At 41.1% G+C, this 21,039-nt stretch overlaps 1 protein-coding gene across 5 annotated transcripts in view; it reads right to left on the bottom strand.

The window, feature by feature from the left end:
* Positions 1-21,039, bottom strand: part of NCOR1 (nuclear receptor corepressor 1) — a 62,262-nt gene that overhangs the window by 26,681 nt on the left and 14,542 nt on the right. For 3 of the 5 annotated variants that reach the window (XM_054167071.1, XM_054167069.1, XM_054167070.1), the window contains exons 3-14: positions 20,639-20,778; positions 18,226-18,421; positions 16,002-16,184; positions 13,997-14,110; positions 12,478-12,534; positions 11,986-12,038; positions 10,431-10,497; positions 9,557-9,729; positions 8,166-8,256; positions 7,452-7,630; positions 6,817-6,871; positions 5,935-6,036 (exon numbers count right to left, since the gene is read on the bottom strand). In XM_054167071.1, the coding sequence (XP_054023046.1) occupies positions 5,935-6,036; positions 6,817-6,871; positions 7,452-7,630; positions 8,166-8,256; positions 9,557-9,729; positions 10,431-10,497; positions 11,986-12,038; positions 12,478-12,534; positions 13,997-14,110; positions 16,002-16,184; positions 18,226-18,421; positions 20,639-20,778 (1,410 nt within the window). Of the gene's footprint in view, positions 1-2,773; positions 2,915-5,934; positions 6,037-6,816; positions 6,872-7,451; positions 7,631-8,165; positions 8,257-9,556; positions 9,730-10,430; positions 10,498-11,985; positions 12,039-12,477; positions 12,535-13,996; positions 14,111-16,001; positions 16,185-18,225; positions 18,422-20,638; positions 20,779-21,039 lie in introns of those variants that run through there. The other 2 variants (XM_054167073.1, XM_054167072.1) reach the window with 2 other exon arrangements.

A 21,039-nucleotide genomic window follows, 5' to 3' on the forward strand; every position in this document is an offset into this window, starting at 1 on the left:
GGATGAGGCCTTGAGCAGCCTGGTCTAGTGGAAGGTGTCCCTGCCCATGGTGAGGTGGTTGGACCTGGATGATCTTTAAGGTCCCTTCCAACCCAAACCATTCTATGAAAGTGCCTCTGCTAAAAACTCTAATTCCTATCTGTACCCTGAAATCTCAGCAAACACCATGGCAAGCATCATTCCCTGCCATGAACTTACTGTGCAGTTTCTGTATTATTAGCTCTACCTCCTCAAACCTCCCAGTTTATTTTCTCTTACATTTTTCCTGGTCAGCTGCCCCGTTCAGCTATGGCATTTTGTCTTACAAAGTCAGTGGAGGTGGCAGCTGTTGCAGCATGAGCAGAGAGATGACAATGTACACACACATATACAGCTCCATTTTAATGCACAGCTCAGTTTTAGGAGTGCTCAGAGAGGTCTGGCCAACATCTTGTGTAGTAGCGGTGCCGGTCCTCTCCAGTGTTATTTTTAACACAGTCCATTTTAAACCAGTGAAATATGAGAGCTTACAACTGGGAAGCAGAGACCTTGTAGCACAAAAGTTGTGACCAACCTTAAGTCACCTTCTCAAAACTCTGGATAGTCATTTAGAAATATAATTGTTCAAAAAACAACCCCCACCCCAACCCAAACCTGGCTCAGGTATATTAGATTTGTGTTTGCAGTGAATTTACAGAAGGGAAACTCCAGTCTAGAATCTTTCCTTCTTTGTGTAAACTGCAGTCTTTACTGAGATGAGTTTTACAAGCACACTAAGCATTCATAAAGTAATTACCATCACCCATGATTACCCTAAGGAAGACAGCACAAAACACTACTTCTGCATTCCCCATTAAGGGACTCTCACTCTTTGCCTTTCAAAGCAATCCAGATGCAAAGATTTAGAAAGCACATAAACTTGATTTAAACTTTCCAGAAGATACAATCTGCTTCAGACAGGAGTTAAAGGAAGAGATTTTTGTTACTTAATGTGAATTACAGAATTAGCAACATGGTTCCCTACAGCTGCTGAACTGAGTAACTAAATAAGCAAACGATGAAACTAATAATATAGAACATGTAAGAAAAAAAATTGTGGCATTGTTTTTGCTGTTCTTTATTTCACACTCACACAAAAAAAAAAGCTTTGGCATTCCCTGTCTCATTTTACTGTTAGAGGTGGCAAAACATTAGAGAAATCATAGAATGGTGTGGGTTGGAAGGGCAATGTCCTGTGATGTTTTAAGAAAGCATTAGAAAAATAGCACTGCTCATACAGGGAAAAAAATAAAGGAAGTATTAGGGGGGAAAAAATTAATCTATTAAATGGACCTCCAAAAAATATTTACTTAATTTTCAGTGTTGTTAACCTCCCTAAATATATGTAGCTCCCTAAATATTGGGGTTTGCCACCCACAATGAATATCTGCCCATGGCCAAAACAGCTCTTTCCAGCACTGCTGCATTTCGATGTCCACAGTTCATCTGCAAATTCCTTCCCTTCCAGGCTAAAATATCAAGCAGCAGTTGCCTGCCACTTAATAACCCACTCCCCAGATTCCCAGAAACCACCAGCAAATGAATGAATTCTCCTGATGGGCCACAAAAGCCAGCAACCCACATCAATCTTGTAGTATCTGTGCCGAGGATCTTCTGAGCGCCACAGAAAATCCAAGCCCTCTGTGCTAGACACCAGACAAGAATGAGAAAAGAAAGCCTGAGGTTGCCGGTGAGGTTACAGCAGGCAGGACTCCTGTTAAAGGCAAGAGGAGAGCAAGGAGGAAGAAAGAGCTCTCTTCCTCCTCTCTGAAAAGACATTCATTTATTTAAAATGATTGATTAGAGTTTAAGTTCTGCCTTAAATATGTTTTGATAAGAAACTACGAATGTAAGAGAGGGTGGAGAGTTGGATATGGCCAGAGAGAACCACTGCCGGGAGTTTAGACTGAAGGGGCTCGAATGGGTTAAACAAACCACCCCTGTCAAAGCAGGCACCCATTCAGCAGAGCCACAACACCCAGACAGCCTCCACTCAAATTCAGTTCGTGCAGAATCAACCTTACTGGTTGTTCCTCACTGGGATCAGCCTCTGCAAGTCAACTTCAGCAAGCAAAGTTCATGTAATATTGATACATAAAGCTGCCCTTCAAACAAATGCCCAAAGCAGACCGGGCAATTCTTGGTAAGACAAGGACAGGGAACTACAAAACTGCTGTTCTAAGACTTCATTAACTCAGATTTTACAGTCCACTGAAAAATTCCTCCAAACAGACTTCCCCCCCGCACCCCAGAGGAACCGACCTTCCTATAAATGCAGCAGCAGGTGTCACTGTTTCACTGACAAAACTGAAAGTGGAAATCTAGGCACAAAAAGGGCTTGTTTTTGACATTTCAGTAAGGTGAACTGGAGCAGAAAACCCAAACACTAATCACTATCATCTTGCTGCAAATTGTTAGCATGTAAAACGCTGGCATTATGTGGCTATGCAAAAACTTCCTTCAGGCAAGATGGCAGAGAAATTAGTTCCACCGTGCTAGGTAGAGTAGCCTCAAAAAGCAAGAAGTTAACAAAATACATTTTCAGAAGAAGAGGAAGAAAGAAGTAAAAAATGAAAATAAATAAACCCTGTATTTTACATCTAATCTATTTACTGAAAATCCTTCTCTTTTTCTTCTTTTTTTGCCTGGCAAACTTAACATTACCCGTTGTAAATAACAGGGCTCTCCTCTATTTTAAGAGTGATTTTATTTCACATGCACAATCAATAGGTCAAGTGCAGGTTAAAACACAAACCTTAAAACAGCTGAAGCTTCGGTCAGCGACGTACCTGCACATTCATCTGTTGAGTAAAACTTTTACTGTCCAGGCAATGGGATGGGCTTTAACTCAGGGTACGATTCAAAAGGACAAACCCCACACCAGCACCGACATCACACGGCCCCTTCAGCAGAGCCTGCCTGACCCAGCAACGTGTTTATTCCAGGAAATTGTGTCATTCTGTCACTTAAGCTGCCTACAGCAGAGTTGCCCATCTCACATACAACCTTCTAATCTCACCGGAGTCACCAGAGGTAATCCCCAGCGCTCTGGGCTTGATTGGCCGCCACAGCCATAGAGGGAATTTCTGTCTAGTCAGATCACCGGCCGCTGCCACCTGCCGCCACCGCACACGGCTCTGCTGACCCCGCAGCCACACCACAGAGCGCCCCTCACCGCCCACTGCAAAACCTCCTCCCGTTGAGGAGTTATTTAAGGGACTCTCTATCACCCATGTGAAAGCATCAATAGCCATGAGTTCTTCAAATGCTATGTTAAAAACTTGCTTTTCATCTGCGAAGTCACGCTTTATGACACACTGGGGTGGCTGCCTCTGAGGAGCATTCTGTTTAGGTAGCATTTTATAACAAGACCTTTCTAGATCCGAGGATAAAAATGTACCAGAATGTAATAAGCCCTGTACCTCTCAACTTGACATGCCTTCATCTAGCATTCGGCTTCTTTAAAGTAAAAGCCCCCACACTGAAACCTGAGTCAAGCTCTCTACTCGCTACATTCTCTGAAGGATTTCAGCATCATTACAGTGATTAATATCTTCTCCACTGCAATATTCCCACTTGCTTGCCTTCTAATTTACAAAAATATATGAACTATTAAGAGTTTAAGCTGAAGCACCTGTTCTTGGCATACACACACCTCAGAGCACGTCATAAATCTTACAGGACCTGTGTTTGCCAATCAGCGAGGAAGTTTCAGGTTGCTACTGGGAGATAAGAAAAATATCAGCTTCAAACAAAGCTGGGGAGAGGGAGGGAGAAGGAGGCTGAACTGCATTCTGCAACTGTAAGATAAAAGTTCTGGCAAGCAAGGCAGTTCAACACTCTCAAGTTCGTTTTTCACTACCTGTTAGAGGTGTTGCTAATTAATCCTTAATAAATATAAGAAATAGGATTTTCAGTACCATGTCATTCTTTACTACAGCTTTACTAAACACACCAACCACAATCCTTCTCAACATAAACTTCCAGAAATCATAAATCTCCCCATTTAGAGAGTTTAGAGCTTTCCCTTTAGTTTGCAAGTACACTTCAATATTGTTCAGATCTACAAAGTCTGACAGCTACACCCTTAATAGAGGACTGAATCCTCTCTAGCAGCTGCCCAAAGTTTGTTGATCCATATCAAGAACTACAGCAGATCACTAACTAGCAATTAAGACCTAAAACTCTGCTAAAATCCACAAAGCAAGTAATTTGAGTCGAATGAACAATGACAGCACCTTCAGTGTTTCAATTCACATACTGAGTTATTCACATACTGAGTTATTCACATATAAATCAGTATTCAGAGGAGCAGTTACAACATCAGGCAGAGCACCTTGGGATTCCTTTTATAGTGAGCTAAGTCCACAAATGTTCTTGCATACAGGGCTGCAATTAAAATCTTCCTAGTTTATATCCATTACCTAAGGAAAGCAAACAATTTATGTCTTGACAAGAGGATTCACATATCCTGAAGGGCAGTATTTACTTAACTTGCTAGCTTGTGATTTAGCACAGATTTGTGCAGTCACAATGCCTCAAAGTCTCAACAATTTTCTCTTTAACATCACTGCTGAAATATGAATAAACCAAATAACCCCCAACTCTTCACACTTTAAGGTCTGTGGATTTCTAAAACCCTGAATTCATAGATTCATGGAATGGTTTGGGTTGGAAGGGACCTTAAAGATCATCTAGTTCAACCTCCCTGCCATAGGCAGGGACACCTTCCACTATACCAGGCTGTCCAAGGGTCCATCCAGCCTGAGCTTGAACACCTCCAAAAAAGAGGCATCCACAACTTCTCTGGGCAATCTGTTCCAGTGTCTCACCACCCTCTCACTGTAAACCTCCTGTCTAAATCTCCCCTCCTCAAGCTTCAATCCATTCCCTCTCATCCTAACACTAAAAGCCCTTGTATTCAAGAGGACCTTCCCCTCCCACCCCCATCAATCTTTGGTTCCAGGCAAGCACTGAGAATTTTTTCAGCACATTGTATCTGTACTAGTTTCCAGCTTTTAAGTTAACACTAAGGATACAAACTCAAGCTACTTGCAGGCTTGGTTGTTCCATCCAGTACCCTGTTCACATTCTTTATTTCATACATGACCTTCTTTCCTAACCTCCTCACTGACATATGCTTCGTTCTATTTTCAGTACTTCCTAAATCCTGACAGATGCGAGAGGAAATCAGCATGGGAAGAGCAGGGAATGTGTTCAGTGCATGCACAGCACTCCTCCTGCTTTCTTGGAAGAGAAAAGTCTAAAGTTTATTTATTATTTGCTTTGCTTTCCAACACCCACATTCACCTTGGTAGCCTAGCAAATGTATTTATATGATTCTGTATATAATAAGCTCTTCTTTTCCCCCCCAAAAAAGACTTCCAAAACTTCCCAAAGAATACTTCCTGAATCAGCAGATTTTTTTATTTGCATGCATTAAATTGGCCTCTTCTTTCTTGCTATGAAGCTCCACTTTGACTTTGAGTTTGACCACCCAATGAAGATCACTATTAAGTTCTGCTTTTTTGACAAACACTGACCTTAGGAAGCGATTATATACTTTCCACTGCAAGTCACATGCTAAACCTAATTTCTGTTGGCTCCACCATAGGATTTAATAATGGAGCCAACTTCAGTATCTATGGAAGAGTCCTCAAATAAAATATAACTGTCACAGGAGAAATAAAAAGTCACAAATGTGCAAAGGAAGAAGAGATCCCACAGAATTATAACCAAAGTAACCGCGAACACCCTCGTGGTCAGGATTATTGAAAGGGCAAAAATGCAGTAAAGGAAATATGATTATTTTTCCTTTCCCTCCCCTCCTCATGCTTGCTACATGGGACAGTAAGACAGCTGTAAATATGAAACAATAAACCAACAATATCCAACTGATTAATACATGCAAGCTACCTGGTTTCTTCCCCTGCGTTTGCCGTAATTCCTTCGTACAAGGGCTTTATAATTTTCATTTTTCTTGGTCAAATAATAATATAATACACAGTCAGGAACATTCTGCAGTGGAAAAGCAAATAGAAAATAATTAGGTTTTACTCCTACAAAAACCTGTGTTTTCAGTATTTAATTTCTCTCGACACTTAAAACTACTCAGCCCCTCTGGATTTGTTTGCTCAGCAGGGAAGTGAATTCACACACAAATACAACAACACAACTACGCATAAAATTGCAGCATTAAACACAAGGCTGATGTATTTATAACATCCCTCAGCTACTTCAGTCTGCATAATTTCATCTGTACCAGACAGCTTGCAACTTTGAAAGTTTCTGTTTATCATAATAGCTGTATATATTCAAGATTCTCTTGTAAGGCTTAACCAAATCCTAATTCTGTTACTTCTTACATCAGTTCTGCAAAGCCACTTCTAAAGAGTAATTCAGCCAGCAGTGGGATCTCACTGACTTGAAAGGTGGTGGCAAGACAGTTAGCACAGTGGCTCAGCAGAGCCAATTATGCCCTTATCTAAGCAGTGAGGTAGTTAAAGAAGCTTACCTGCTTCAAAAAGAAACCAAAGTCAAACCTAAAGGCTGTGCTATTTTCTTTGACTGCTGTCAACAGCACCACGTCACTAACTTTTAAGATGTCTGCACACAGTGATCAGTGATTGTGTCACTGATCAAGTATTACAAAAACCTGTCAAAGCAGGAATTATTTTTTATGTTGGGACTCTTTTTTTTTTTTCCCCAGGAAGAGAAAATGATGCTGGGATAAAGGACTTACATTTGGAAACTTAGGGATCCCACCCTAGGCTCTACTTACATTAAAGAAGATCTTACCTTTCGTTCCAAGTAGGAAGCAATTAGACCAAAGTTCTTGGGATGTTGGACAAACCTTTTATAAACCAGAAATTATTTAAGTTTAAGAACATAATTCATGGTCAAACAAGCAAAGCAGTGTTCCAAACAATGTGTTCCATCAGCAAACTCATCATTTATACAACTGGAATTAGTCTACAAAGCTCACTTCTCAAATGATACAATCTTAGAACTTTGTGCTTAAAACATAGCTCTTAATTGTTATCGTGACAACACAAAGCTACTCTTCTCATCTTAATCTTAGCATGGAACTAAAGTACTTTGGAGAGCATTTCTTCTCTAAGGAATAAATGCATGCAAGCCTACTCAGCTGAATCACAGAATCCTAGAATGGCTTAGGCTGGAAGGGACCTTAGAGATCATCTACTCCAACCTCCCTGCCATGGGCAAGGACACCTCTCCACTAGACTCAACTGCTCAAGGCCTCAAATGGAGGCCTTCTTCTGCAATGTTTCGTTTATCCAGCTAGGAACATTATCGAACAGCACTGCACAAGGGCTTCAGCACTCCCCCTGTCACTGATGTTTACTGTGGGGTCAGGTGTTTCAACTGCCATTTGCAATGTCATACAAATGAAAGATAAGAAAGCTCATTACTTTTCCTTAAAAATCTCTTTCTCATGGTCGGTCCAGACATTCATGAACTGTCTGTCTTTATAAACTTTCATGGGATCCTCCATCAGACCATTCATGTTAATAAACTTCACTCGTCTTTGTTCTGCATCAAACATCATGGGAGGAATGACAGAGAGCTGACGCATTTGCTTTTCATTATTCTACAGGCAAAGAATAAAAGGAAAAAAAGTAAAGAATACAAAAAGTTGCTACTGATTTTACAGTTCTTGCATGACACAATTCCTTAAAGCTCCACCACAGTATACATTCACAGTCTGAAGCTTCTTTTTTTTTTTGGCCGCTTAACTCTTCTGGAAGTTGTCACTATCCCAAGGAACAATTAGACAACCAAGCAAACAGTGCCACAAACAAGGAAAACCTAAAATGGAGCAGGGATTTTGAAAGGCAGAGTTTTCCTATGTTTGTTAGAGCTGTGAAAAACTAGGTTGTGGCAAGCTTGCAATGAACACAGACACATGAGAAAAATCTAGGACAGATACAATTAGGAAGCATAACCCTTAGAAGTATTTGTAAGACCTGTTTCAAGCCAAACTTCACACGGATTCTTTCAAACCAGCCCCAAATGGTTTCTCTTATCAAGAAAACAAAGCTCTGAAAGAGAGCTTTCACTGCCCAGACAAAAGATATTGAGTCATTTGCTGTGCCTCTCTAGCAAAATACAGACAACAGCCTCACCTCCTGCTCCGAAAGCCCATCGATGATTTCAGAAATCTCATGTTCACTTCTAGCAATAGTTGCTGAAAGTCCAGCCCCTCTTTGGCCAACTCTAGAAACAGGGAGAAACAGAAGTTGTAAGGATAAAGTGAAAAAAAGCTTACTTTCAGATTTTGTATGCAACAATGACAACCTCAACCTCCCTTAAAATGCTATTACCAATTACTGCTGCAATTCTTAAAGTAAAAGCTCCTTATAGCTAGGAGTGCTCTTCCCATTCTAAGGTTACTTTCTTGTCCTCATTTCTTGATTCCACAAAGCCAGACCTTGCAGCCCCCATGACATATTGCAAGCTATCTGATTTCCTATGGTTTAGGAAGCAAGGTGATTTAGACAGATGGTTAGAAAGGTAAAAAGATGACATTTTTCTGGGGCTTTAACTCTCAAAGGTGCATTACAATTATTTTAAACATTAGATAAACAGATTTCTACACACCTGCATCAAACCTGACCTGATTCTGACTTCAAGCACTGTAGCACTGTAGTACTGTAGATAAAGTGAACTCTCAAATGAATTGCACTTCATTCCTTTTAAGACCTTTTTGTACAGTTCTCATTTAACAAATGTCTGATAGATTCAATTTAAATAATAAGGATTTAATTGTCATAGCTTGCAGACTTCAAAAAGCAGTAATATCTGGAATAAAACTATGTGGCAAGTACAACAAAAGATCACTCAAATTGTTAATTAAAGGAGTCAAATGCTTTTTGAGTGTGTAGGCTAATGAATATAAGGATCATGAAACAGGAGTAACACAGACACCAGTGACAGGAAAATACTGAGTATAAATTAAGGTGGAGGCCCAGGCTTATGTGAAGCTGATGCTCCAATTATCTTAAGACCAACTCCACAAACCTTTTTGTGCATTTGAGCAGCTTAACTGAGTCTCATCAAGCATCACAACCTAACTAGCTGCTGCTCATTAGCCCATTTTCTGTATTTCTTGTGGAAAATATGGGGCTTGATGGCACATCTAAAAAGGAGGACAGGAAAGGAACAATTTGAACGTCATGAAAGCAGCCCAAGAGGTCACCAAGCTGATGAGGCTCGCACTGCTGACAAAGCTGATAGGGAGTGATAGGAAAGGGGGAGGCGTAAGACAGGGGCCACCCAAGGACAGTTCCAAGAACAGTCATGAAGATCCTTAGGATGTGAAGTGAAACTTGAGCTCGATGCCATGAGATGAAAGAACATTTGACTTTAGATTGTATGATACACTAATCTGCTCCTTTAAGAAGTGATGAATATACAACTTAGAGGTTAAGCTGAGCCCATTTTATTATCAAGAATTTTAAAACTCCAGTCTTAAGAGATTGGTTTTGGTAGGAATACTTCAGGTCCACGTCGATACCTTTGGAATCGTTCTTGCTGCTCTCTTTGCTTCCGGATTTCGGGAAACTGTTTTTCATAGTACTCTCTTGTTTTGCTCTCCTTAGCTTTCCTGCGTGGATTATTTTCTATCCTGTCAACTTTTTTCTCCCATGCCTCCATCAGCTGATCATAACGTTGGCAGATTTTCTGTTCCTGTTAAATTCCAAAAGTAAACCTTGAACTAAGAATACACTGAGCCATCAGTACACAGAACATGGGTGGGCTCCCAGGATCAACAGACACATTTTTCCTGCGTTAGTGGCTCTGTTTGGAAGACAGCATCTATCAAACTCTCAGCAGAGGGAAGGTGAGGAAGTGCCTATGTAAGTGTAAATTTGGACTATTACACACTATTTTGTTGCTTTGTCTGAGCTTTCAGACACCACCCAAAAGAGCCTTTCCTGCTACAACGGCAGGCAAGAGAAGCACGAAGTTAATTACTAGCATCCAGCATACACAAGTTTGATTAAAAATGCTGTCAGGCTTCAAAAATCAGAGATCTGCCTCATTTTATTATTGTTTCCCAGATACTACAGCTACTAAACAAGAGGAAAAACTCAGAGACAGGCCAGTCATGACAGTTAAGGATTTTCACTGTCTGCCTTACATTCATACACTTTCAGAAAAGGCAAGAAAGAAAGAAAAAAGAATCTTTTTCCTTATTGTATTTCAGGTGGTAGTCAGTCAAATACTCAACAAACCACAGTCATAAACCTGCAGTTTATTTTCCAGTAAGTCAACAGAATAATGGCTTAAGATCTTATTTTCCTAATGACACATTTGGGAATGCAAGGTCTGGGATCCAGACAGCAAAGCAACCGTGTGCTCTGTTTACAAAGCTGTGTGAGCATTACCCGTTGTTTCCTTGCATGGTTTCTTCTTTTAAAGAACAGTATTAGCTTTTTTCTCATCACTTGGTTTCTGGAAAACAAAATTAGGAAGGAAAAAAAAAATAATTAAAATAAGACTAGCTGAGAATTGAGGACTTCAAACAACTCAAAGCCCATATGGATCTTAGATGTCAGATTCTTATTATGAAAAAGGTTACTTTCAAGCGTGGAAAACAGAGGGGAAAATTCTTCATGAAACAATCATCTAACACTGTACTGCAGCCCAGATTCTTGAAGATGGCTGGAATAGGCAACTGAGACACAAAAGCTTCCAGTTTCAAGCTAGGTGCTGTCCTTCGCCACAGGAGAGATGTGCTGAAATGATCGTATTTGGCTGTTGATCTTCTTGGCTACCTGAGCACACTGCTGGCTCATGTTCAGTCAGCTGTCAACCAGCACCCCCAGATCCCTCTCTGCCAGGCAGCTTTCCAACCACTCTTCCCTGAGCCTGTAGCATTGCATGGGACTTTTGTGACCAAAGTGCAGGACCTGGCACTTGGCCTCGTTTAACGTCATACACTTGGCCTCAGCCCATCCAGCCAGCTTCTTTCAAATCCCCGAATTTGGATTGCCCAAAGTGCAGCGTGCAGTAACTCTGTTCATAGCCCAGGACACAAGATGAGTACCTGGCTTAAGTCAGTAACTAACAGATAATGAAAAAATAATTTCAAAAATAATCCTCCTGTGGTTTATTGACAGCAGCAACTTTTGAAACACTTCATCCACTGAGGAAGTGCTCACTAGACAGATCTAGGCCAAATCTGGTATTTTAGACTTTTCAAAACACAAGTGTTACCAGTTTTGAGAGCTATTCCTGTCTTTAAGTTAAGATGAAAAGCTCTGTTTTCCCTCTGCCTTTAGTACATCTAACTCATGTCTTGCAGCACTGCTCTACAACATAGGAATTGGAAAGTTGCATGGACTGGAACCTTCTAATTAATGTTTAAGTGCACAAATCCTATGTGGAAATCACAGCAATGAAAAATTTGAGCAAATGTTTAAGTCCAAATCCCTTAAATCACAGAACCATAGAATCACTAAGGCTGGAGAAGACTCAAGTTCAACTGTAACCCAACTACAATGACCATCAAACCATGCCCTGAAGCACCACATCCACACACTTCTTGGAACACCTCCAGGGTTGGTGACTCCACCACCTCTCTGGGCAACCTGCTCTAACACCTTACCACTCTCTCACTAAAGAAGTATTTCTTAATGTCCAATCTAAGCCTCCTCTGGCACAACCTAATCCCACTTCCTCTCATCTATCCCTGGTTACTTGGGAGAAGAGACCAACACCAGCCTCACTGATCCAACCTCCTTTCAGGCAGATGTAGAGAGCAGTAAGATCTCCCTTGAGCCTTTTCTTCTCTAGACTAAAGATCTCCAGCTCCCTCAGCCACTCCTCCTATGCCATGCCCTCCAAACTCCTCACCAGCCTCACTGCTCTTCTCTGGACACACTCCAGGACCTCAATGTCTTTCCTAATGGCACGATGAGAAGGTATTAAAGCACTCACGTTTTGATGTTTTCATGGTAGACCTTCGTGTCTGATGGCTGGTTGTAAAGTGGCTACAATTTTGGATTAGAAAGGCACACTTTTAGTATTTTCCAGTGCATGTAATTCCAGAAGTAAAATGCAATATCTTTAACAGTATTTTAGTATTCTGCCAACAGTGCACTCAATCTGAAGGGACTGGAAGATACTCATGATAAAGCACAGATTTCATTATGTAAAATTAGATCATTAAAACTACTTAGGTATGTAACAGGACTTCATTTTTACCCTCCCCAGATTTCAAACTGTTCTCTCACACAGATTCAAATCTACTTTAAAAATTAGAATTAAGTGACCACTCAGCTCACTCAAGCCCCACTTCACCACACACTTCTTTTATACATAAACACTGAACTACATCTGTTTACCACAACAGAATTACAGCAACTGGCAACACAGAAAATAGAACAAAAGCAAGCCAGAAAACCAAAACAACTCAAACCCACAACTTACCAGTTCAACTTTTGGACCAAGACCTTCAAAAATCTTGTGAGCTTCTTCTGCTTTTTTCTGCAAAGAAGATTTTTTGGTACAGTCTAAGTAAATCAGCTGAAGCTAGTGTCAAAAGCATATCTGAGCTCTCTCACTTATGCTCACTGGTGTTTAAACCCCTGGCTGACCATACTGCATCCTTTTTAACCTACTGCTGCAAAACTGCCTCAGCAAATCAGGAAACCTGTACTTGAATTATGTAGTTACCACTCTAATCTCCATGTTTGGAAGGTGATAGAGGATAAAAGCAGGAACTGATCTCTGCAGTTCAAAAAATCCCATGCTCTTATTAAATACAGCAAATAATAAGAGGAAGAAAGGTGTTCAGTAAGCCAAGTGTAGCTAGCTTAATTAAATGGGATTAATAGACTAAACTTCTCCAATTGCCAAGTCAGGGACTATGAATCAATGTGTACACAGACACATAAAGTATGTCAAAGCTCCTCCCTCCCTCACACTAGGCAAAGACCCCAAACCAATTCTGACCCTAAAGCAGGCAGCAGTGCAAGGACATCTGGCTTTCACAAATTCACTTTGAGCCTGTACAATCTTCCAAAGCCCTTTGTCAGCAGACAAAGCTTCCTGAAGTGATTCAACAGACTAGTTCAAATTTGCTTCTTTCCCTCCAATCATTATACATACTAGCCCTTAAACATCTGCAAAGAAAAATATAGGAGAAGCTAGTCCATAAGGCAGTTATTATTAGAAAGTGTTCAAACATCTTTCCATGTAATTTCAATCTTGAGAAATTCTTTGGAACTCACAGCTGCACAAAATAATTACATACCAAGGAAATGTTACAGTAGTGCCCTGCTAGAATGGTTTTTCTGGTCTCAAAACACTTGAAATTGAACTCTAGCCCTATACTGCCACTCCACAGTACATATGATTCCTGATGTGAGAATTCAAACCAAGTCCTAAACATTTTTTTAATGCATCAAGCTTAGTAATTCCACTTCTACAAAGGATATAAACAGCTACACAGACAGAAGCAGCTGGAAGATCATAGAATAGCTTAGGTTAGAAAGGACCTTAGAGGTCATCTATTCCAGCCTCCCTGCCATGGGCAGGGACATCTCTCAACTAGACTTGGTGGCTCATCCAACCTGGCCTTGAACACCTCTAGGAAGGGAGCATCCACAGCCTCCCTGGGCAGCCTAATGCAGTCTCACCACCTTCTTACTGAAGAACTTCTTCCTAAGATCCATTCTAAACCTACTCTCTCTCAGCTTAAAGCCACTCTCCCTCGTCCTGTTGCTAGACACCCTTATGGGGGTCCCTCTCTAGCCTTCCTGTAGGTTCCCTTCACATTATTGGAAGGCAGCTCCAAGGTGTCCCCAGAGTCTTCTCTTCTCTAGGCTGAACAATCCCAGCTCCCTCAGCCTACTCTGACAGCAGAGGTGCTCCAGCTCTTGGATCACCTCTGTGAGGACATGGGGCCAGGTTCACAGCTCCCCTCACCAACTGAGGAGCAGCTTACCCGATTTTCATCATAAATAATTTGGACAATACTGCGGTGTTTCTGTTCCACTGGAGGAGGGGAGACAGGCCTCTCTGGCTCTGGAGGCTTAGCAGCTTCTTCTTCAAGTTGTTGCTAAGAGACGAAAGAAAGAAAATCAGCCATCCGCACCATGCTCCCCTTACCAGTAATTAGTCACCAGAGATAAAATATGCATCTGATCAACTGTTAGCACTGCCTGCTATGCCTCCTTTTAACTGACAGGGAATGAATGGAATGGTTTGAACACCAACAGGGATGATAACAAGACTCTTTTTTGTACTACTGGTAAAACAAATTCACTGTTTACAAGACTCACCTGCATCGATTCAGACTTGTTTCAGCCTGGCATTTGCAGCCACTGTCACATTGTCATTTATCACTATTTAAAGAAAATAGTCACTTTGGAGAACAGTTCCATCACACCTGCCTTCTCACAGAGCTGCCTTCCTACACTGTAGATACCCAAGTGTCACTATTATTGTCTTATTCTTTAAAAGGGTACAGAAGTCCTTCTAACGCTCCACAGACAGCAGCACTCTAAAGGTACTTCATAGCAGAAATAAACCACTCCACATCTTGCAGTTCCAGGTTGTTACAAGTAAAAAAATACCAACAGCACAAAAACCACACCACCCTGTAATATTTCCCTAGCTACTACACTGCTGTTATTCCCTTTCACATCAAAAAAACATCTAGTTCAGCAACATCTTCACTTTCCAATTCTAAACATCCTTCATCCATGCCTGCCACAAACACACAACAAAGAACTTTTGATGCTAGGGATCCATCCTCTCTTGTTACTGGCTGTAATGTGCTGTATTGCTGCACAAGAATTCCAAATGTAGAATTTTTGCAGGGTGCCATGATAAACATGCTCAATTACTGCAGGCAACAGCAATTCTGTGTTGTTTTTAAAGTCAGACCAGAGCAGAAATATGCATAAATGAACCTTCATAGCCAACATGCAGAGTACTTGCTGATTGTGTGGAAAAGTGAACAAAGACACGAAAAGATAAGCATCATTAACACACAGCCAGGTACTCAATGACATCCTTCTTTGGTTTTCTGCTCAAGGGCACTTTACAGATCACTACAATTCTGATGGAATCAAATGCTTCCAAACCAAAACTCCACGCTGCCCCAGAGAGTTGTCCGTTTGTTATCCCGGACCTACAAGTTCACAAATCCTATAGACTCTAACTCTCATTTCCTGAAGTGTTTCCACCAAAAAACAAACATAAAGCTGACACTTGCTTCTATCTGGATCTTTGAATGTCACAAAAGGAAAAAGAGACAAGGATTTTGTTTTTGCCAATGAGTAACAGATGCCTAGATTGAAGGGTGGGTTTAGTTGGCCACAACAGCTACTGGGAAGGCAACAGCTACTGCCAGCAAACACTTCCTTTGCTTCCAATGGCTGAAGTGCAGCTCTGATGCAAAGCATAGCCAGGATTGTACTCAAAAAAAGAGTGCAATTTCCTCCTTTATTTCTCTGCTCTGTTTACTTGCACTCCTCCTCCACTTTCCCTGAGGCTGACCTTAGCTCCTGCTAAGGACCTCCTGCCCTTGTGAATGCAGATGATCCAGGGACTTGTGCACAAGCTCTGGTTGTGAAGACACACGCAAGGGATTCTCCCCTTGCACAGACTGTGAAAGAAGAAAGATGAGAGCCTCCTCTTGTCCAGCAGTCATCTTTAAAGCTGAAATTACAGTCACAGTGCCCTTGTTTCACGAGTCACTTAACAGAAGTTTAAAGCACAAAGCCATCTCCTGTTGGTGCTCCTGTGTGGCCTCCTCCTGTCTGCAAAACGTTTACAACTATGTGATGTCCAAGCCAGTCAAACACTCTAGGGAATCACGACCTTCCCTTTTAAACTTGTTCTTTTGGTTCACATAACCAAAACAAATTCACCACCACCAAATGAAGTTTTCCCACATCTTTTTTTCCCTGGCAGATAACAGCAGCAGTGCCTGCTGTGCTTACTTGCTTTTTCTTCAGTTTGAGGATTTGCTGTTCGACTTTCGCGATCTCACGATCCACACGGTCCATGCTCTGGATCAGTTCTTCCTTTGACAGCTTTGATGGTGAAGCATTTTGGTCCTCCCCACAAGGCTGACCAGAAATTGGAGAAGATGGTCCCTCATGCTTCCCTCCAAAAGCTGGGTCCTTTCATGGGAACAAGAGGGCAGGAGATTGAGAGAAATCAGTCGTCTTGGTACGACGTGAATGAGCGTTCAGTAATCAAACTAACAGGCATTAATTAAACAGAACTTCCAGTTATCTACACCTCTGTGGAGGAGCTAAGTTAAACATTTGAGTTTATTAATGCTCTAAATAATTGTAAATTAACTGACAGCCCATTCATAGAATCATAGAATGGTCTGGGTCAAAAGGGACCTTAAAAATCACCTAGTTCCACTCTCCAGCCATGGACAAAGACACCTCCTACTAGACCAGGTTGCTCAAGCCCCCACCCAACCTGGCCTTGAACACCTCCAGGGCTGAAGCCTCCACAGCATTTCTGGGCAAAACGTTCCAGATCCTCACCACCTTCATGGAGAAGAATTTCTTCCTAATGTCTAATCTAAACTGAGCTACTTCCAGTTTGAAGCCATTATCCCTCATTCTGTCACTCCATACCTGTGTAAAAAGCCCCTCTCCAGCTCTCCTGCAGCCCTCTTCAAATACTCGAAGGCTGCTCAGAGCCCTTCCTCCTCCAGGCTGAATAACCCCGACTATCTCAGCTAATTATGATACTGTCATTTCAAAGTCCACCTTTAAAATTCACAGCAGACTTCAGTGTTTACCTTGAAACCAAAATAAGATCAAAACACCTCCCTTTAAAAAAAAAATATTGCCATAATTCTAAGCAGTATCTTTTATCTTTAAAGGAAAGGTTACTTGAAAGGAAATCCTCAATAGTCTGCACACATACTGATGAGATTCTTGAAGATAACTACGAACAGCCTGATAAAGTACATCTAGAGTTAGTTGTGTAGGGAACATAAGAGAAATGATGACTTAGGAAAGGACAGATCACTTTCATTTGCCTTTGATTTTCTTGTCTTTTGTTTGTTTCCAATCAACATATTTCAACATGCCTCCTGTTCTAACATCAGCACTGTTGTACCAAGTATTTATGTCCTCAGACCATCATGCTCCATGACTACCTGGCTGTCAAACACTAGCTCAGTAACACATCCCTCTGCAAACTAATCTGATGATGTCCCTGAATGCTACTTCTCCTCCACATAACACTAGGCTGCATTTCTAAATTGAGACAGCACATTTCTATATGTAGCACCTAGATAAAAATTCAGCTGCATGCAAGCCTGTCTTAGCTTGGCTTCTCCAACCCCCTTCGATCTTACTTTTGCTATGCCATGGAGTAAGTTACTAAGAAATCCCATGCTATCATAATTGTACTGTACCTCACACTTTATTCACATGACGAAAGGAGAGGCAGGCAGAAGGCAAGTAATCAACTTTATAAAAATCTGGTACCTATTAACTCTTTTGTCTTTAAGTGACCTGAGTTTAGAGACCTGAATGCTCACCTTCAGAAGTCACACCTGTTAGCACCACCTTTTGGTGTGGAGGCTGGTGTGCTTGCGTGGGTACACGAGGGAAGGTATGAAATACTCGTTTAAGAGACTTTTGTCTGCTCTACACAAATCGCTCTAATCAATATTCAGTATCTACAATGCAAAACATCCACACCAAACTAGATTGTCCTACATTTAGCCCAAATGAGACAGTGACAAGTGTAATTAGTGTTCTGTAAATAAGCAGATTCATTTTGAATGCTTAGAAGGGAAAGGGGGCGGCAGGGAGTACTTTGACCATTCATTACAAATATTAACTACAGAACAAAAATGGCCTTGCAAGCATTTGCCAGCAGCTTTCAACTGAACAGCAAAATATTTCAGGCACTATACTATAATCACTTCGCAGCTGAGGTTTTAGTAACATAAGAGTGTGGTAGGAACTCAGGACTCCCATCTCTTTACTGTGTTTGAGGCAGATTCAGCTTCCTTTTACAAAAGTGCAACACTGACTTGTGGCCAGTTTGTGGTCACGTGCAAAAGTAACTTTCTGGGGTTAAAGAATGAATAAAACAAAACACCTAGCAGGAAAAGCAAAAAAGATCAGTTCAACACAACACTGGAAGTTACACCTTCAGCATCATAATAGAAAATGGCTTTACCTTCTTAATATCTGCAGATCTCAACCCTTCCTGCAGAGGATGTACTAAAGGCAAAACAGTAGCTGCACTGACACGCTGAAAATGGGAATCAGAGACTTGTTCAAGACGTGGTCGCTTAGATTCCAGAGAATCATGATCTGTCTGAGATGGACCTGGATGAAATTGTTGTTCATATCCAGTTCTCCTTTCCTGAGGCCTAAAATACAGAAGAGACAAACTATTAAAATACACATTTTTCCATACAGTAAACCTACACATATTCAATGCAATCAAACTATTTGGTGTGCTTTAACCCTTTACAAATATCCAAGAGGTGCAATTTAGTGAGGCTCCTACTAAACAGTGAGGCAGACCTAGGTATTTAAGTATCATCTTCAACAACACAATTTAAATCCATTCAAAAAGAGAAAGTTAGCTTGAATTTCAAGAGACCCTGTTTAAATACAAACCTTTAAGGAAACTTACCACTGCTACAATGATGTTCAAATCAAAGCTCTGATTCAAATAATAAACAAATACAATCCACGAGATAAATACAGTTCTATATTCCACTGAACACAGATGGCCACAGCAGCTCCATCATTTCATTTATGCAGTCAAATAATCTTGAAATACAGACAGATTGCTTGAAATGAGCCATGAGTCTATTTGGAAGTTGATCTCCACTAAAATGCCACTGTATGACAGCAACAGTCATTGATTCAATACATGAGTCACGTAAAAACTCCTCCTCCTCAGAGAAGTGCAAAGGAACAGTGTCACCAGCTTCTTCACAGTGAAATGCACAGGATGTCCATAAAAAAGCCTCATATGCTTCAACATCTTCCTATGAAGTGTCACTGAGGAGATGACAGTAGCTTCCTGCATTTTGCCAGCACTACTGAATGAGCTTTTACAAATGTACAGCGCAGAGCGGGGATTGACTTCCGCTATAAACTGAAGCTTTGAGAGCTCTAAAAGCCACGATGACTCTCGGCCTCACTGACAGTTTGGTGACACAAGATGAAGGCAATGTGCAAAAGCCCCAGATTTCACTATCATCAAGTTATTTCTGGGAATATTCTAATGAGATTTTAAGGTAGCCCAGTATTTACTTAGCATTCATCACTGCTATTTGTTCAGAACCAGGTACCTCAGTTATAGCCAAAATAAACTGCTAGCAGTAATCCAGCACATAAAGTTGCTCCTAGCAAATACTCTTACTAAGAGTCTAAGAAAAAACAGAGGTGGTTACAAGCAATAACACTTGCTTACAACTACACAACAGTATCCAAATACCCGAAGGAACTGAGGCACATAAATCATCTAGTAATCTTTTCCCTAAACAGAAGCATTTTCCTGCTAATTTACTGGAGTCCAATTATCTTGTTCTGGTCTGTAGTGGGGTTTCTGTTTCTAAATGTGGGGTTCAGAGTCCATCTAATAATATTCAGGTCAAATGAAAGCTTAATACCGTCTGAAATCGAAGATTTTTGAGTCTCTTCCAACCTTGATGATACTGTGAAAAATATCTTGAACCTATCAGCCTTAGAGCAATACTAACACACATTTGAACATTCATCACTATCCACTGTGAAGGAAACCACTCCACTGAGAAGTGAGGCATACCCAATCTGAAACCAAGTTCCTACATATGATTCACTCTAGTTGTCCACTGGACTTGTCCTCAGTTAACCTGCTGGACCCAGATCAGTTGCATCTGCTTACAGAGACAGGAATGGCATATGAGACTGACAAAAAGAGTATTTAGAATAAATGATATGAAGCTGTCAAGTGTCTTGCCAAAAGCAGCATACACTCTGATTTAGTCCTCTGTGCCTAGAAGTCCATTCTGTGCCACATTTCACTGTTCCACAATTCTTACAACTCAAAATACCCAATTAGCTCTGTCATTTCTTACTTGCTCAGCCACACAGATGCCATCTGTTGAACAAACCTACTCTGGGAAATATGAAAGGTAATATTCACACTCTAACGACTCTTGCACTTGTTGCTTGTACTCAGCAAGATGAAATTATCAAAAAAGTACAAACTTTACACACTTTGAGCTTTAACAGCATTAAAAACTTTGCAATATGCAAACTTTGGGTTCTCAGATGTAGACAATATGGATTCTCAGAAGCTTACTGAAGGAATTGTTAAGGGAGGTGTGGGAAAAGTGAAGCAAACTATCTCTTCCTGTCTGTGAAACAAACACATTAGTTAAGCCTAAGGGGCTGAGGAATTACAGGATAGCTACACCACTTATATGCAGTAGAGGACACCTAGGACAACGGAGCACCCATCAATGCAGTCAAGTACTCAAACTGTGAAAACTCCAAAACCTTCCTATTCAGAAGTCCAAACTAACTTCACAGAAAGCACAAACTTGTAGAAGACTTATGTTCACAGACTTCAAAAGCAGCACCCTCACCTGTCGGAGCCTGGGTGGAATTCAGAAAGCAGGGAAGGCCTGCGCCGAAGCTGCTGCTGCTGTTGCTGCTGCTGCTGCAGGAGCTGTGTTGCCTGACTGACCTCCAGGTGAGACGAGCGGTAATCAGGGACTGCAAACTCCTAAATGAAAGACACTTCTGTGTTAGCAAGGGCAAAGCTACAGAAGAAAGAATCAAAAGTGTTCAGTGTCATGGAATGATCATTTCCAAAGATATTAAATACCAAGACTAGATCAGAGGGGGAAAAAAGGAGGAGAATAAAAGTAACAGGAAGAGGAAGGAAAAAACCAAACCAAAACAGAAGAGGACCAAATAAAAGAGGACAAACCAAACCACCCCACAACTATTTAGCTACGCAATACTGGCAGCATTTCTCAGCAGG

The sequence above is a fragment of the Dryobates pubescens genome, chromosome 13 (genome assembly GCF_014839835.1).
Source record: "Dryobates pubescens isolate bDryPub1 chromosome 13, bDryPub1.pri, whole genome shotgun sequence".
NCBI classification, from domain to species: domain Eukaryota; kingdom Metazoa; phylum Chordata; class Aves; order Piciformes; family Picidae; genus Dryobates; species Dryobates pubescens.